This window comes from Durotheca rogersii (assembly GCF_024521655.1).
Source record: "Durotheca rogersii strain YMJ 92031201 chromosome Unknown GGS23scaffold_9, whole genome shotgun sequence".
Taxonomy (NCBI): Eukaryota; Fungi; Ascomycota; class Sordariomycetes; order Xylariales; family Xylariaceae; genus Durotheca; species Durotheca rogersii.
Window position 1 is genome coordinate 1,148,893 of NW_026251240.1, and position 17,830 is coordinate 1,166,722.

The window sequence follows — 17,830 nt, forward strand, 5'->3', positions numbered from 1 at the left end:
GACAACCTTCCGAGCATCAAAAGAAATATTTGGCGAGCTTCATTCCCGGCACTCCACGCCGTCCATACTTAACGCACACTTGGGATATTACGATGCGACCTAACCATGCCGTCGTATACTCCCCCTAACCCAGCCAACCACTTGACTGTTTCTGCAACCCTCCCGAACGAGGCTAGCGCTTACTCAGTGTTAGCAGCACACGACTGCAGGCTTGACGCCATTCCGAGAAACAAAACAGCGAATGCTGTGATGTGAGATGCTTAAAGAGGCGGTTGATCTTCCAGTCATCTTGCCATATTGACGAATTCATGCACCATAAGTGCAGTTCGTGCTTTGCCGATAAGGTCACGAGGATAAACCAGCGGCACTCATTTCGGCGGTTACGCATGGCATACGACTCTGCGGTTTCAATGCCTAATAGATGTGTGACGACTGAGAAATTTCCCGCCGTCCTCTCCGAACGGAAACGTCACAGCAGCACCATTTTTAAAAAGCCGTTGCACGAAAGCAACAAGCACGACGCGGCGTAAGCCTGGAATCAGGTCTAGCGATATTCGGAGATTTCTCTGGATGGGCTGGGGCATAGGCACGTTCTGATGCTAGCCCTACAATAAGTGACACGAGCTATTGGGACGAACCCAATCTCCGCCAACCCGTCGATTTCCGGCGTGCCGCATCGCAGTCGTCCCGATCCACGACGGTAATCAGCCGTGATTACTCCTCCATGTCACCACTGGGATGCCAAGGTGCCCCCCCCTCTTGTACAGTACAGATGTTTATTGTCTCCTCCCCAGCAGAACAACCAGACGAAAAAGCCTTTATCTACCACAGCTCTTACGACAGGTCGCCGCTCTCAGGATGCGAGAGGTGTCGAGCCACGACGTCTAATAACGGATGGAAATTTGCCCGCTACTGATTCTGGCGTCGGCCACAGGGTCTTTTCAAGATTCACGAGAATTTTCGCAATTTTAAGTCATGCGTCACCACTTGCACTGTAGAACACCAAGGTCCCAACAGATTCGTAGTCGGACGACGCAAGCCTCCCGGGTATAGGTGGCAGTGCATACACGCGCACGCACACTCTCTCCTTTTCTCTTTCCGCTTCTGCTGGTATCTCATGTTCTCGCCTTGCATGCGACCTGCCCTACTTTTCTCGGCGCTGTCGAGCTGCATTTGGAGACGTATACAGGGCTTTGCCAACCGGCTTCGGACCGGTTGACGAGCCGGGGTCCCTCTTTGAATATTCCTGTTACGTGGGGATGTCTAACAAGAGACGCATATCACCTAGTGCTGACGCTCAGATTGGTGTACCCCTCCCCTATTCTATCATATAATAGATTCGGATCATCTATCTACCTCTAGGACTACCCCATGGAGCGAGGAGTTTCCCACCAGATAGCAGCCGTGCGCCAGCATCTGCATTGGGCTAATGCCGCTGCCGATGAGTCGTCTGGATGCGCCTCTGGTCTTGGCAAAGCGCCCTACGAGGCATCCCCTGGGTGAGACATCAAGACAGCCATTGGGCACCCGAGAAGCAGATTCATCTGTTGGTAACGTTGATTCTCAGCGTGGGATGATGTCACCATGGGATGTTATAAAGTGAGGACAGGACAGCCATCCCAATCATCACCTAGTGCGGCGCAGGACCCAAGCGAACGAGACCTGCATACACCAAACCGAGTACATCTCCATCCGTGCCTGTTTTCTGTGTAGGGCCGATGACCGTCGGTTGCACAGTAGTGATTATGCGCCACCGGTTTGCTGGCGCTGTCGAGGCGCGATGCGGACTAGGTTGAGCTCGGAATATGCCCCTTTCCGTCCTCATGATTTGTCTCACTCAGCCACAAAAGGCGAGATCCCACTCAAGTTCGCACGCCATACGCACAATAACCAGCCTTTGGGGGCCATATCGCCTAGTTGTGCAACCAGGCCCCTAGAGCACACCGTGTGTATACGGCTCGCCTCAGATCTTAAGGGTGGACGTAGGTAGAATCAATGAGTGGACATACCGCCTCACGATCCTAAAGGTTGGGGATGAGGCTCAAGTCACGAAGGAGTTACATTATACCTAGGGTTTTGGAAGAAAGATCTAACTCTGCATTCAGATCATAGACGTGCGTGAGATGGTCTATTGGGACACGTACGCCTTGGCGACTGCGATAATCCTGGAAAGGGGTGTGCGTCTCCGAACGACAAGCCACCAGAGCACCGAAAGGACGTGTATGCTGGGGTCTAACGATCTGGAAGCTGCACCGGTTTACGGGGCGACGCTCGAGTTACGCCAACGCCGAATCGGCACGCTTGGAACCTCCCGCTGAGGGGGGGGGAGGGGGGGGGGTTGCCAACAGTGCGCGTGCGAACCCGCAGATTGGCCGGGTCTCTCGGAACGGCAAAGGAGTGTCGTAGGCGTGTCGACGGCGCCGCGGCCGTGGAGGCGCTTCTAGCGACCAATCCGGTGGCTTCTCCTCGTTGCTTCTCCTTCTCGACCGGGCGGGTGCTGCCGCTCTGCTAATAGGATCCCCCCTTTTCGCTCTGGGCTGCATAGGGCTGGCGTCTCCGTGGCTGATGGGGCGGCTACGCGTAGCACTCGCGCAGCGAAAGGCTCCCTAGCTGCCCAAAGCCCGACGTAAGACGTCTCAGTACCGCCCTACTATGCACTACTCCACGAAAATTTGTATCCTTGTCTAACCCTGGCTGCCGGCGCGTTCTAATTTGGAACACACCCTGCGTAGGATCGGAGATAGTGCTAAGTTTGGGCACGGCCTGGACCGGGCCGAGAGTGTAACTCGTATGGCAAGTCAAGATCCATTCCTCCCCTGTGCTACTACACGTACTGTATACGACATACGGAGACCCTCGTTGCCGCTAAGCCCTGGTGGTGGGTCCTCTCTCTCTCTCTCCCCATGTCGTGTGACCCCCTCAGGCGAGCGTGTCACAGGAGGTGTGCGTTACTTATAATGCTTCTATCCGGAACCCCGTGGCGGCTGGCGTACAGCAAAAAGCAAAGACGATACGGTGTCCCCTTAACAAGACATGCTATCGTAATGGCGTGTCTGCTCGCCAGGGGTATCGGCTTTTAGCCAGCACCGCAGCACGATATCGCCGCGAACAAACCTGACGAATGTTGGAAAAATGGGGCTGATTCAAGATGGAAACGCTGCTCCACTCACCGTGTTCGTAACAGTGTATGTGTTACCCAGCTTGTCAGGCACCTAAGGGGGATGGAAGGTATATGGACCATCTAAAGTCGAGATCTGGCGAGATCCTGGCGGTTAGCCGAACCAAACCAGTCTCGACTTCGGAAACGCGCCCATTGACCTGACCGGGTAGCTCTAACTAACAACCCCCTCCTCCCCAGTCGAGAAGATACCGCCACCGCCGCTCATCGTAAAGTAGGGGGGAGGAAAGGGGGGTGAGGGTTCGATGTACGCTTGTTCGGTCTTACCCCCCGGCGATAGTGTCATTACATCACCTGCCTGCCTTGCCTACGTGCCGCCTCTTCCCTACCTACCGTACTTTTGCTTTGGATACCGTCAGCACCCGTATCGACAAAGTTCCAGTGCTGCTGACGTTTACGTAAGGTAGGTAGGTAGGTCTGCCCTGCTCTCGGTCCAGCAGCGGAAATCCGTAAGCCCAATCAACCAGCCACCCTACCACACCCCAAGCTCTGACACAGACGTGCTGATGTGTTAGCGGGCTCCATATCTAGGCCTAGAAAAGACGATAGCCGACACATCATGGCAATATATGTAGGGACGGTGGTGGTGGGGTGGAGGGACGTACGTACATTCTCCCCCCTTCGTTGCCCGGCACCCACATAGACCAGGAGGCAGCTGATCGCCTGGTGGGGATGGGGTGGGAGGCTATCCGGGTGTTGAAGCCAGCAGCTGCTTATCCGACGTCGTAAGGGTCGACTGCGTCCCTCCCTCTCTGTCTCTCTCTGTCGCCATCACCGTCGCCATCACGGAGTCCTCGACAAGCACGCCAGGGAGCCAAACGGGCAGGTACACAGACAGACAGGACAACAGGACAATGGGATAGGACATGGCGCCTAGCCAAAATCTCGAGAAACTCCCCCCAGCCGCTCCCTTCTCCGACTGACCGCCTTAGTACTCCGCACCTGTGGAGAGATGCATATTGATCCTTCTCGCCTTCTTGCCCTACCTCTGTATATTCTGTCCACTCACCTCACCTTCGCCCCCTCCCTTCCTCCCTTCTCCCCGCTCCTCGTTTCCTCCACTCCACTCCATCACTTCCCCCTCTCGTCTATTTCCTAAAGCGACAATCCCGGACGGAAAGGTGGGTAGGAAAGTGTGTTTGTAAGTTATCTGTACATCTCTACACAGGAGGTATCCATTTATCCGCCTATCTGCCGCCGCGGCGCGCCCTCTTCGTACAGGGGAAATGCAGTATCACGCTCACATATCCCACGCATCTGTGTGTACATACACATAACCATACATGCATGCATCCATGCATGCATCCATAGATGCCATCGAAGCGGATGGGCAAGCAACCCTGCCAACTGCGTACGCGCTGTCCGCCCATCTGCGGCTACTGCCGACAAATCACCGTCGCCGCTCGCTCGCCGACCATAGTGAGCCTCGTCCGGTAAGATCAAGGGGGGTAGGGGGGTGCGTATGTGTGAGGACAAGAAGAGTAACAGTAGTAGGGCAGGGAGGAAAGGGAAGCCTACATACACCCCCTTCCCCCCCCGGTCCTCGGTAATTCCCAATTTAGGTAAAAAAGGAGAGAGACAGAGACAGACAGAGAGAGAGAGAGATAAGAACAAGAAAGGCACTGCTAGCGTCAGCAGCATACTTACCTACGTACTACAGACCCGGAGCAGGACGGGGCACCCTCGATCGATCCTAGCTACCGAGGACGTACCTAAGCTTAGGAAAACCTAACAGGGTACTACGCAGTATGTCTGTACATAATGTAGGTACATACATACGCATGGAGTAGGTCCCTAAGCACCCTCCCCCCCCCTCCCCACTCCTCCCCCAGCTTCGCGATCCTCCCGGGTCCCGCCGCGGTCGCCGCCGCGGTCGTCGTATAGGTACGTGCGCGCATATGCCTTATACGCCTAGGTGCGCATGTGGGTGGTACGCCCGATCCGCCCCGTCGCCTATATCTGGTACCTGCCTGCCTGCCTGCCTATCTGCTCGCTAGGTACTCGGTAGGTATGCGTGAGAGGCTGCCTTGGATTACTTTGCGTGTGCGGACGCACGGCTGCGCACAGGCGGCCGGCTTCATGAGTACTCGGGTAGGGGGGAGGGAGAGACAGGCGGGCAGGGAGGTGCTGCGGCGACGTCCCCGTACGTGGCTACACACACGCCCGACGTGGGCGCTCTCACTGCGTCCCTGCGTACACGCCCCCCCTCCCCCTTTCCCACGTATGCACGCGCCTGGGCGAGGCCACAAGCCACCGCGGCGTTCACTTCGGGTCTACCCTACTCCCCCTCCTCGTCATACTAGTCCCTGCGCGCCACCAACAACTCGCCCCTCCCCCCCTATTCTACGCGGCGCGTTACGCGCACACGCCGCGCACCTCGCGCCGCTGGGCGGGACGGAGGGATGCTAGAGAGAGGCCGGGAGCGCAGGTGCGCCGCGGTGGAGCGCGATGTAGGTATATACCACATGGTAGCAGAGTGCGGGACAGGCAGGCAAGGCAGAGCAGCACCATGGTCGGGGCCTCACGCGAGGAAAAGCAAAAAATGAAAAAAAAAAAAAAAGCAGCGAGTCACGCGGTGAATTCGCTACCTACCTACCTACTAACAGGGGGCAGGCAGGGCGGTAGGGCTGAAGTCGATTCGGACTTACGAGCTCCCCGGCTTCTACGAAGGGGGGGAGGGGCCAGGGGACGTTGGTAGGTTAAGGGGGAGACTTACCTCTACCTGCCTAGCTCTGGGCGGGGGCAGGTTACGCGGTAACGTGGGCGGGTCGGCCGCTTCGTCGGCCGCGGCATGCGGGTCGGGTCCCCCCCGACGGGGCAACAGCAGCGGCGGCGGCGGCGGCGGCGGCGGCGGGAGTGGGTGGTGCGCAGCAGCACGTCCTCGCGAGCTTCTCCCCCCTCCCCCCCCCTTCTCCTCCCTTTTTTTCTTTTTTTCTCTCCCTCGCCATCCCGCGCCGCTGCGAGCGCAGGGGCAGGGAGAGAGGGGCGCGCATCCCTTTCCTCCCTCCTTCCTCCCCCCCCTGTCCGGGCCGTCTATCGCCCTATTAATCTCCGTGTTGCGCTCGAGGCGCGTCCTTCCCCCCTCCCCCCTGCCTACACCCTCCCCGGTTTTCGGGGCTTACGCGGATGAGACCAGGTTGGTGGGATAGCTGGGTCCGGCGACGTCGTGAGGCGCCGCCAGCGCGAGCGCCGCCCCCCCTCCGCCCTTCCCCTCCCTCCCGGTTATCGTGCGCGCGTGCGCTGGGAAAATGCGCATGCGCCTGGCCTGCCTAATCGGGCGAGCGACGGGACGAGACGGGGTGGGTACGGGACGCAGACCGGCGTCTGGCATCTATCTAGCTGTCCGCTTCCCCCCCTCCCACCAACACCGGCCCTCCCCCTCCGTCTCCTGGGTGGTGCGCAGCTAGCTGCGTCGGCGTCGGCGACTAGCCGGCCTGCCTGCCTGCCTAGGTAGGTAGGTAGGTAGGTAGATGGGCGAGTGAGCACGTAGGCGGGGCGGGGAAGCATGTCGGCCGCGAGAATGCGCGTGCCATCACGGAGGGGAGGGCACCGCTTGTTCGCGGTAGCACGGCATGGCGCCGCTCTCGGCGTGTGCGTATCCATACCTGATCAGCGCGATGTGCGCGCGTGTGTGCGAAATCTGCTTCGCAGGGTGCACACAGCCCAGGGACATTTCCGCATGTGGATATAGGGGCGACCCCCCTTCCCCCTTCCCCCTTCCCCCTTCCCCCTTTTTCGGGTAATTGTTTCGTGGCGCACACGCGCCCATTACCAAGCAGCTTGCTGCCTTCCCCCGCGCGCGAATCGCTAATGGCGCCGACGAGAGACAGGCGGGCACAGAGCGCGCCAGCTACCTACCTACCTACCTACCTACCTGCTTGCCCACGCACTCGACAGATCCCCCCACGCGCGACACGTCCGTGGGAGCGCAGCCAGGACGGAATAGGAAGCAGGAAATCCCCACGCCGTCGGTCGGTCGATCGATCGGTCGGTAGGATCTTCTTGTGCTGGGCGGTATTAGCCACCGCCTCGTCGGTCCTCTGCTCTGCTCTCGATCGCCCCATCTTCGAATCTCTATCGACCCGATCTCTTTCGATCATCCTGCTCGCCCGCATTACCAATCCATCTCGCCCCCCCTTTCCTCCCTCGCTTTTTCTCCCCCCCCCCCCCCCCCCCTTTTCCCTCCCCCCCAAAAAGCAACCGTCCCGTCGAACCCTACTTACATTACATCCCATGCTCTTACTACGCGCATGTCCGCACATATACGGGCATACCTTACATCCCAGGGACCTAGCTCTTCGACCTCCGCCCCGCCAATCACGCGCCCCCCCGCAACGTATACCTAGGTATACACGCACGTATACCAAGACGCACACGTATACCGACGCGGGCGCCGCGGTGGCGCATCACGCGTTGCTTCCTCGCGCGCGCGACGACCTCGCGGCAGGTCAGAGTCTGTCTCGTATCGCCGTCGTCGCCGTCGTCGGGGACCGCGGGGGAAGGGGGGGGGGACGAGTGACCTGTCACCCATCACACCCCCCCTCCCCCCTCTCCCCTGGCTGCGAGTGGCCGTCGTCCCACGTTCCTGCATTGGGAGACGGGCCTTCCACGAGGTGACGTAGGTGGCTGCTCCGCAGGGGGGGGGAGAAACATATATCCGCCTGGCTATCTTTCTACTCATACACGCGCGTGGCAGATACGGCGGGTTTGGCGTGTTTGATACGCGTGTGGAATTGCTAAACCAGGGGGGGGGGGGGGGGTTAACGGCTTACTTTTCTCGTCGCCGCCTCCACCTCCTAAGGAGGTGACGGCCGACAATGATGATGACGGTAATAATCACGATATAGAAATCACCCTGGCAAGACGCGACAGATTGTAGAAGATGATGACAGAAACATGGGGGGGGGGGGCAATCGAGTGACAAATCTACCTATCTACCCTACCCTGTTCCTGTGCCGCGACCTTGCTACGTGGGTTTGCTGCGTGGTGCTTTCGTCTGATCCGGCAAGTCCACGCATTTGGGAGGAGTGTGGGATTTCATCACTTTTTTTTTTCTTCTTATTATCGTTTTTTTTCCAGCTTCCAGCCCTAAAACCCAAGCTCCAATACGTTGGTAGCCCGGAGCCACCACCAGCCTACGTGTGGGCGTGTGTAGCCATGTACCTGACTCGTACCCGTCAGCCCTAGGGAGCTTTGGTAGGTAATCAGGCGAAATGTCCCTCCGCGATGGCCTAACTAACCTCTCAGTGGTGTGATGGGAAATCTTCACCCTTACTCTTCCCCCCCCCCCCCCCACGGCGCCTGGAGCAGCTTGGTTGTCATCCTATCGCCGCGGCCTGCGCACGCTTCGGGCGCAAGTCGGGTAAGACGAACGGGGGACGGCGGAGACGAATTGGCGGGCCGCCACGAACGAATTCTCCCAAACCCGCATCGATACCGCCCCAAAAAAAAAAGTTCTACAGGAACGTGACCCCCAACATGAGCCGCAACCGCATCCCGAGGTAAGATGTTGTCGGTTTTTGTTTGGGCTTATAGAGATATTAGGGGTCCATGGGGCCCGTAGTAGCGCGACAGGTCATCGTCGGTTTTGACGTCAGCGGAAAACCCCGGCTTGAGCCACTCCTTCTCCTCTCGTCTGTTTTACCAGTCCGGGTTCCATGTCCTTCACATAATTTCGGCCGCCCTCCACTTCGCGCCCGAGGGGCAAAAGGCCGTCGGCCATTGGCGCAATAAGTGCTGCCGTGTACTGCGGCTACGGCAACGGCTGCGACCAAATTTGCCCACCGTCGAGAGGAGGAGAGAGAGGATGGCGAGGGGCGTGTCTGCAATCGCGTGCCACCGCACGGGAAGTATGTAGGTAGGTACATAGATCAGCATGGCTAAGGGCATCGGTGATTGGATGTTCCACCTGTCCACACCGACACTTCATATCTGCCTCAGACCGAGCTGATGATGGGTCGCAACGCATTAGCGCTCTCCTATCTGGAAGGCCCTGCTCGCTTAATATGGCCTCGCGTCGCCGGCCGCCAGGGAGAAAGCAAGAGAGACCGACGCAGGCTAATCCCGATCCGAATCCCGGGCCCATCACGTACGTGTGCGCGTAGGCGCTGAAGGGCTGAACGTACAGCGTAGCTGGAGGAGGATGCGCAGGGGCTGGCTTCATCGTCGTTCTGGCGAAATACGCTTCGCAGCTAGCAGACCAGGGGTGCAAGTCCCTGTAGGCAGGTAGGCATACAGCGACAGCGGTAACGACACATGTGAGGGGGGGCGGGATGTCGACAACGTCGCGCGCGCGCGCACGCGCTATGGGGAAATAGGAATGCCCACAAGGATTAGACGGTAAGCAAGGTTCATCCCGGGTCTTCTTGCGAAGGGACCTGGTAAGCCCTAAGCCTAGAGTGCGGATTTGCCATGCCGACGTGGCACGGAACCGGATAGTGTGCCGTAAAGAGGAACCCCGGTTGGCGGCACGGTCTGTGATGTGTAGCGATTGGGGGCCGTCTTGTGACAGCTTCTGGGGACGAGAAGGAGGGGTCATAAGGCGGGTGTGTGTGTGTGTGTGTGTGTGTGTGTGCTCATACATATGGAAGTGATGCCGAGAAAGATTGCCCAATTCAGCCAGCCTCTATCTCCTAGACCCGGCCCTTCGCTTTACTTAGCGGCGGGTTAGGTGAGATACCTACCAAGGAACTAAGAGGGCGTTGGCTAGATCGGTCGACGGCTCTAAGCATCGCCAGCTCGCGCTTATGGGAGGAATTAGTGCGAGGTAACCCACGCAGCCGGTCTGCCTGTCATGAGACCACAGAGCTGCGGTTTCAGCAGCAGCTGGCATAAGACACTCGTTAGACGTGTACCCAAGTGAGACGGCGTAAATTATGCGGGTGATCGTTTCGATACTGGGCCCGGGCGCGAAGTATTGCACATCATAAGCTACCGTTGCGTCCTGGAGGCAGCCGGATTGCGGGGGCATCCGCCCGTCTCGACGTCACTTGGTCGACGCGGCCCCGGTTGAGCGAGAAGGCCGGCGCCACCCACTCTCTGCAGCTGCACTCGAGGCCCTGCCACGCGAAGCGGCCGACGGTGGCGCCACACTTGGGGTTAGGGCACGACAGGCGACCTTCGAGAGCGCCGCCCTCCAGCGCCGGCCGCATCCAAGAGAGGGTGTCGACGAAGATGTGAGCGCAGCCGGGGGTATCTAGTTGTCCTACGGGGGTATGCGGGACAACAAACCCAGGAGTCGCGAGCATACGCCTGCACTTCTTGCAACGCACTTCCTTGCCATCATGTTGTTTTTCTGAGCCTTCGGAGCCCTCACTCCCCCACTTCACCTCGTCCTCAAACCGGATGTCTTCGGCGTCGGGCGCCACGTTCAAGTATCGGGCTTCCTTCAGCACATTCCCGTACAGCCACTTCTGGTAGACGGGGTGACGCTCGACGGCGCTGTCGTCGTCGGCGGGGCATCCCATCTCCCACCACAGCTCGAGCTGGTGCATGAAGCCGTCGTTGGGCTCCGCGAGCGAGCGCGCCTGGCGAACCCACTTCAGCGCGTTTTGCACGGCATCCTTGGCAGTCTTATGTCGCTGGGCCGCCGATACCGGTGAGGAGGTAGGCGGCTTACCCCCGAAGCGGTGGGGGTACTTGTACAGGAGATAGGCAACTACGCAGCTCACGGAACGCGATTTTCCCATCGCGCAGTGTACGAAAACCGCGCCAGGCGAGGTCGCATCGGCCGTCCCCGCAGACACGTCACCCGGGCCGGCGCCGTGGGCCGGCGGCGGGTACAGACCGCCGTCGATGAATCGCACGGCGGAGGAAAAATGCACTAGAATATCAGAGTCTGCGACATCGTCGATGTCTATGCTCATGTGCCGGAAGCGCTTAGCTTCCTCGCCCCAGTTCTCGAAGGAAAACTTGATGACGGAGAGCACGTGGGTGATGTTGTACTCATATAGCTTGCTGCGCCATGACTCGAGGTTTAGAATCCAGATCCTACAATTCCAGGTCAGCCCTCGTCACGGTCAGGACCGCGGGGGTGGGAAGTCGAGGGATGCCAGCTCACCCTCCGACGTAGAGGTTATCCGCCCCCGGCACCCTAGATATCGACATGGTTTACAATACCTAAGTATACCCAGGCAGGCCAGAGTAGACAGGTAGGTACGGCATAAGCCTCGGAGATTGTACGCGGGATTCGACCCTACGTAGAATACGCCCGACGAGACTGCACCGCGCGTGCGATACCGAGGTGGTAGGTATACCTAGGTATGTTCATCAGTGGGAAGTTGATGGATGACGTGAATTATCCGCCCGCGAAAAATCAGGGCCCTCCCCTCTCGGCCTTCCCCTCGGCCTTCCCCCACTTGTCGTAGTTTAAGCCCTATCAATCTCGCCTGCATTACATAAGCGGTCGCTTTGGAAAATCGGAACCATAAAAGATCAGATCCCGCTCAGTCTGAGTAAGCGCCGCCAGTCCCCGTGGACAGATGCTGTGGCGTCCGTGGCTGTGCCATGTATGTAGGTGATCCCAGTTTCAACACCTTTTTTCCGGTAGGGCTGAGTCATGTGACTTCTGCCAGGCTTATTTCGTCTTGCACCAATCCCGCGGAGTTGCTTAGGTACCTCAAGTACGTGATGACTTCACTGGGAGCGCGTTCGCCCGCAGCATCATCCGTAACCCCGGCACCAAGCCTGAAGCCGCCGTCCCGTATGCAATCGGGAAGGAAATCCCGCTCTAGCTGTCTGTCTTGCCTATTTGTCTCCCGTGCTGTAGTCCCGTCTTCCCAAGTCCCAAGAAAAGGCGGGTAGGTAGTCGGCAACTGCGCGTTCGTTACTCGTCACTACCATCATCTCGACCTCCGGTCCGAGACGCTCTGGTCCTCGAGGCGTGGCACGCTAGGTATTATCCGCCGTCGGACCAAATGCCGACTTCCAGAAACGACTTCCGTCGCCCGAGGGAATGTCGGATCCGATGGGCATGGCCTCGTCGATTTTCCGTGATCCCGGTAGCATCACTCGCGTAGATTATCTCGCCCCCACAGCGGCATGCAGCGTGACGGCGTATACGTAGGCAAGCTCCCATGGTTTGAAAGACGATGGCCTCGGTCAGGTTCGCGCCCCAAGACACGATCCTCGGGCGTCGCATGGCATCTCCGAGTCGAACGAACTTCTCACCGAGGTATCACAACCCACATCCGCCTGTTACGGGGGGCTGGTGTCCTAGAGAGTGATAGGTAGAAACAAGTATATACGGGTGCAGAGACGCAGAGGACCCCATGACGGATGAGAGTCAGCGTCAGCACGATCGTCAGCTTACACGGCCCACTCGAAGAAATTGTTCATTTTCATTTGAGATATCCTCCCAGAATTGCAGCCAACACCTAGATTCGTTTCTGCTTTTGTTTTCCTCTTTCCCGTTTTACATAAGACGTAGGCCGAACTTTACGCCACCCCGGCCCCCCTTCTCTTCTCGCTATATCCCGTCTCCACCGCTAAAGAGGGACAAGACACAGAGAGAGAGAGACAGGAAACAAAAAACTGTGGAATTTGTGGTTATATGCGCTGGTTATTCAACATGCCGATTTCTGGAACGAGCATTGACAGGCCGCATCGGGCCCTCCTGTGCCAAGCAGATCAGATACCCATCGCGATTGAGTAGTGCCGTCAGTAAGCAGCCGTATCCCGTAAATCCACCATTGATAACGTCAAATCCACACCGTCCGACCCCCATGGCGCCGTAGCGACGCCTGATATCGCCAGCCACATACTTGACGCTAGGGTTGGTCGGTCATCACTAGCGAGTCCCCTCTCTCCTCCCCTCGGCTTTCTTTTTTCTTTTTCTCTTCCCTCTTTTTTTTTTCTTCCTTGCTCCGATGGCTCCAGTTGGGATTGCTTCGTGACGGCCGGCGCCCGCAGACCCCGTCGCCGGGCGCGCGAGGAACGCTCTGACGTGCGGGAGATCGACAGAGGAAACGGAGTCTGCTCCTAGATGCGGTGAGACTTGAGTCGCACTGCATATCCGGTCTTGTCCCAACTGACCAAAGCCCTCCCTCGGCTTCAGTGCCCAATCGAACGCGGTGGCGGGTTGTCGTGCATCGACAAGACGTCTCTCTTACCCCAACCCGACAAATCAATCCGCCTGCATGAATGCACGTCCACCACGTATCGATTTTTCCTCGAGCACCCCGCGCCGTATTGCTACCCAACCCATCGCTCCGCTGGTCGGCTCAATTCGCTCATCGTGCTGGTTGAGGAGGTTCTTCCTCGAGCATGCAGGCATTCTCGAGCATATTCGTCCACTTACCACTCGTTCCCGCATGGCTGTGCTTCAGGTGCTGTCGAAAATGATCCGCGCGGTAGAATTTCTTGCTCGCGTTGCATTCGCGGAATTTGTGCACCTCCTGGAGGTGCCTCAGCCGTTCTTCCCAATCCTGCTCCGTTGGCTGTCGTGGGCGCCCAACGCCGCCTCGGCGCTCAAATTCGTCTCCGCAGTACCCACACGTGTCAGCTTCCCCTGGCCGATTGGTGCTCTCGTGAAAAGCCCGGTCGTAGCGCGCTGGGAGCAGCGCCGAACATGACCAGCTGTGGCGCCGGACGTGGAGGCTGTTTTGGTGACGCTCAGCTTCGTTCTTGTTCTTGAACCGGTTGCCGCAATACGTGCATTCGTATTGCTTTTCAGCCTCATGCGCACTGCAGACCCGCGTTAACGATCAGCCATGCACCGTAGAATCGGGCGTGTATCGCCGGGGCTAAGCAATAGACGCGTGCAGCACACCACTTACCGGAGCTCTTCTGACGTTTCAAATTTCTTCGGCTTTTTCGGACAGCACTCGCACATAAAGAAGCCACCAGGTATCTTGGAGATGCCGGATTTGGGTACCTCCGTTACCTTGCGGGGCGACGTCAACCGCCGGGTTTCGCTGAGGTTCCGCTGGTGAGGTGGGCGGGCAAACGAGGCGCGTGGTGAGTGGTTGTGGGGGTTGGGAATGTTGTAAGGGGAGTTCCCGATCATGTCGACGGGAGACAATCCTCCGCTGGATAACCCGCCCGGCGACCTCCCCGTGAAGGAGTTCATGCTCGAGAAGTTAGTAGCTAGCGAAACAGTCGAGGCGTAGGACCCGCTGCGTGTCGTAGAAACGGACGAAACGGAGCCCTGAGGGATGGCAGCGAGGCGCGGCTGCGGTGACGCTCTCGACGCTCCCTCGCGGCGTCGTAGCAGGTCGTAGGAGCCAGGCATGCCTTGCATCGGCACATCATCGCCAGGCGGTGAAGATGCCCGCCTCTTCTGCCCGGTAGCATGGTGTTCCGAACGCGTCACGACGTCCTCCATGTGTGATGCATCCCCCATCGAGAAGTCGTTGTCGTCTACGATATTCTCGTAGCTGCTATGCGTGGAAATAGTCGCGTCATCCGGGAACGAGCCGCTGTTGTTCCTCCTCGTCCGCGAGAAGGGCGACCGGTCCGGGTCCGTAAGTTCCACCGGAGAGCGGTATTCGTTGCTAGAAGCCCCGTAGAACGACGCGCCGCGGGGTGATAGTGCAGACTGGGGTGGGGTGTCCGTGTATCGTCCGGGCGAATCCATCACCAATTTATTACTCGGCCGGATGGGAAGGGATATAGGTAAGGACAGCGGCGTAAGTTGAGGGTGCGGACGTTGGGAATGCCCGGCAAAACGGGACGATGCGTCGCTAGCGGAAGCGCTGAGGGTAGGCAGCCGAGGCGGTGTTCGGTTCTCAAAGGTCCGTCGAGAGTCCAGCTTCTTGATTAACGCAATATCATATTCGCTGTTCTGCCGGTTGAACTGGTACTGATCGTGGGTCATGAACAACTTCTTGGGAAGCGAGTCTTGCGACCTGGATTAAAGTCTCGGTGGTTAGTCTGTTCCGACTCGCGCCGGGCGAATCATGCCGCTGTGCAGCTAACGTACATCGTCGAGTTGAGACTGTGGTAGCCCTCGTCTCTGTGGGGCCGTACTATCGGCTGGTCGCTGTCACACCTGCCGAACCGAGGTCGATCGTGCTCTAAATCGTGTCTAGAACTTTCCCAGCTCGCATTCGAATCGACGGAAGGTATACGGTCGTGTCTGACAGAGCCCGGCTGTTCTAGGCCGGGTATGTATTTTGGAGGGATTAAAGGCGGCGGCGCGTCGTCCTCGGCGCGACGGCGAAGGTTGGGTATCGACACGGGGACAGAGGCTAGAGCGGGAGAGTATCTCGAAGGTTGCGGGCGAGACCGACCCGGACCGCCATGGTGATCGAAGTGACTCGCACCCTCGATGTATATAGCCGGCGGTGGACCTCCTGGCTCCCTCGGAGCGTATCTAGGGATCTCCATCTTCGCGCCCTCCTTTCCAAAGACTCGAGCACACGGGAGCTGATTCAATTTGACATGAGCCAATGGTCGGCTCGCCACAGTTTGAGGTTAACAACCGGTAGCTGAGAAGGATGCACGACAAGGGAGAGGCTAATGTGTCAATCCCGAGCCGTCAGCGACTGTCAGAGAAAAAGATAGGGCAACTACCAGACGCGTGGAGTCGACGAGGCGGTTAATAGCGCTGTTGTGGGCGAAGAATAAGATCCAACAATGACCCAATGCTCGATCCAGGGGTTGGAGCGCCGTAAGGATGTCGGTGGCAAGACTCTCGTATCGGCAGGACCGACGTCGTTTGTGGAAGCTGGCGGGATCGGCGGCAATTGCTCGGAGACCCTACCTCATAACCAGGAAACGAGGAGGAAGGGAGGCGAGGGGAAAAAAGAGAAGGAAGCAAAGCAATTGTGCGAGGGTATTCTAAAAGAGTAGGAGACCGTAAAGCATCGTCATAGTAATGAACATGTCATAATAACAACACGATGATAATACACCGAACACGACCCTCCGGCCAACAAGCAAGACGCAAATAAACAAGTCTAAAATAAGAAATGCGAGTCGACTGAGGAGCAAAAAAAAAAAAAACACCAAAAAGCGGGAGCGTCTTAATAGGCAATTGGAACCAGGCCGGGGAGGAGGAGGCCGGCGGCGAGGGGGGAAAGACAAGCTTATATGAGGCGCGGACAGGGAGTATCGACGGGTAGTGGTGGGAAGTGGAAGAAGTAGGGGGAAAGATGAATTGTCCCCAAATCCAGCTCAACTTTTGTCCTGTTCCCCAATTTCCTCCCTTAATATAAAATCCTTAGGCAGACAGGCAGACGGACAGGCAGGCGAGCCGGTAGGCAAGCAAGCAGGCGAGCCAGCAGGGAAACTGGGAAAGGCGGCCAAGGGAAAGAGAAGGGTAAGTGGGCCAGGGAGATCTTAGGCGAGCTCAGGTTGACGATAGCAGGTATAGACTGGGCAAGGTCCAGTTGCCGCGGCGGGCGTTTAAGTAGGAAGGTATTCGAGGCCCCGTCGAAGTGTATGCGGCGCGGCGGTGGAGGGATCCAGCGAGGCGGGATCGGTCAATAAGAGAGGACGCTTATGCCGGAGGAGCAGATCAGCACGAACGACAAGGAAGAGGCGGAGGAAGAGGAAGAGAGGAGACGAGGAGGATGAAGGTAAGTCAGGTAGGTCAGGTAGGTGGTAGGTAGGTAGGTAGGTAGGCAAGTAGTAGGTAAGTAGGTGGAGAGAGAGAGAGGCTTCCAGCTACGCGAGCTTCGACTTGAGGAGGAGGAGGAGGAGGAGGAGGAGGGGGAGGGAGTTCTTTTTCTTCGGTTTGGTTAGAGAGATTCCGTCAATGGCAGGCTCTGGCGGGTCCAGAAAACGAAATAAGAGAAACAAGAACACTACAAGGCATCATTCCTATCTCGTTCGTCTGCTCCGTTCTCCGTCTTCTGAGAACGGCGGCAGGAAAGCGAGGAGGGGCGAGGATATAGGTACATATGAAAACCGAAATTCCAAGGAGCAGCCCACACCCACGCCCTACGTACGTGAGAGAAGAAGGTATTCAGCCCTTCAAGACAGGGTGGTACGTAGTGGTAGCGCGCGAGAGTGGGCACTCGATGGGTGCTAGGGCTGCCTGTCCCAGTCTGTCGCAGCAAGAGTGGGCCTGCAGCCCAGGATGGACCGGGGTGGGGGGCGTGTGTCCAGCAGCACGGGGATGGCGAGGGGGGCTACGTACCGGGGGCGTGGGGCGAGACGCCGCCCGGGGGGTGGCCATAGGAGCGGTGGTACATGCCTTCCTACCCTCCCATAATAAGTGCTCAAGGGCAGGAGGAGACTGCGGGTCCCCTCTGCAGGAGGGGTGCGAGGTACCTGAGGTACGTACGCTCCACGCCGGCCCGAAGTACCCAGATACCCGCCCACGACCAGCCGAGCCGCGCTGGGCTAGGTACAGCATCCGTGCGGATGTCGCTAGCAGGTACCTGATCCGTGTACGTCCTCAGATGTCCAGGATACTTCTCCCTGGCTATACCATCGGTGCGAGCCAGGTACCTACCTACCTAACCTACCCACCCACCTCCTACCCTGAGGGCAGGTACGTACACCAGGTACCTTATAGTAGGTACATCCAGCACAGCACTGATGTGGATGGTAGGATTGCTGCCGTCCTCCCAGTCGGCACAGGGCTGCTGCACTGCTTGCTGCCCGCCTTCCATGACGAGCTAGCTCTCTCTCTTTCTTCCTTTCTTTCTTCTTCTCTCGTGTAAATCCGAGTTGCGATGCACGTCCCGAGGACTGCACACTTAC

General features: G+C 58.2%; 3 protein-coding genes across 3 annotated transcripts; all 3 read right to left on the reverse strand.

Moving 5' to 3' along the window:
- Positions 1-8,789: 8,789 nt before the first annotated feature.
- On the reverse strand, positions 8,790-9,931 carry GGS23DRAFT_538842 (uncharacterized protein). Its single transcript, XM_051514794.1, has one exon. The coding sequence runs from the start codon at positions 9,759-9,761 to the stop codon at positions 8,931-8,933; it is 831 nt and encodes a 276-aa protein (XP_051372248.1). The 5' UTR covers positions 9,762-9,931; the 3' UTR covers positions 8,790-8,930.
- Positions 9,932-11,521, reverse strand: GGS23DRAFT_538820 (dual specificity protein phosphatase 12). Its single transcript, XM_051514793.1, has 2 exons — positions 11,238-11,521; positions 9,932-11,167 (listed from the first exon to the last, which is right to left on the reverse strand). The coding sequence occupies exons 1-2, from the start codon at positions 11,282-11,284 to the stop codon at positions 10,102-10,104; spliced, it is 1,113 nt and encodes a 370-aa protein (XP_051372249.1). The 5' UTR covers positions 11,285-11,521; the 3' UTR covers positions 9,932-10,101.
- Positions 11,522-13,159: 1,638 nt separating this feature from the next.
- On the reverse strand, positions 13,160-15,629 carry GGS23DRAFT_538817 (uncharacterized protein). Its single transcript, XM_051514792.1, has 3 exons — positions 15,099-15,629; positions 13,954-15,024; positions 13,160-13,861 (listed from the first exon to the last, which is right to left on the reverse strand). The coding sequence occupies exons 1-3, from the start codon at positions 15,503-15,505 to the stop codon at positions 13,408-13,410; spliced, it is 1,932 nt and encodes a 643-aa protein (XP_051372250.1). The 5' UTR covers positions 15,506-15,629; the 3' UTR covers positions 13,160-13,407.
- Between the last annotated feature and the right edge of the window lie 2,201 nt (positions 15,630-17,830).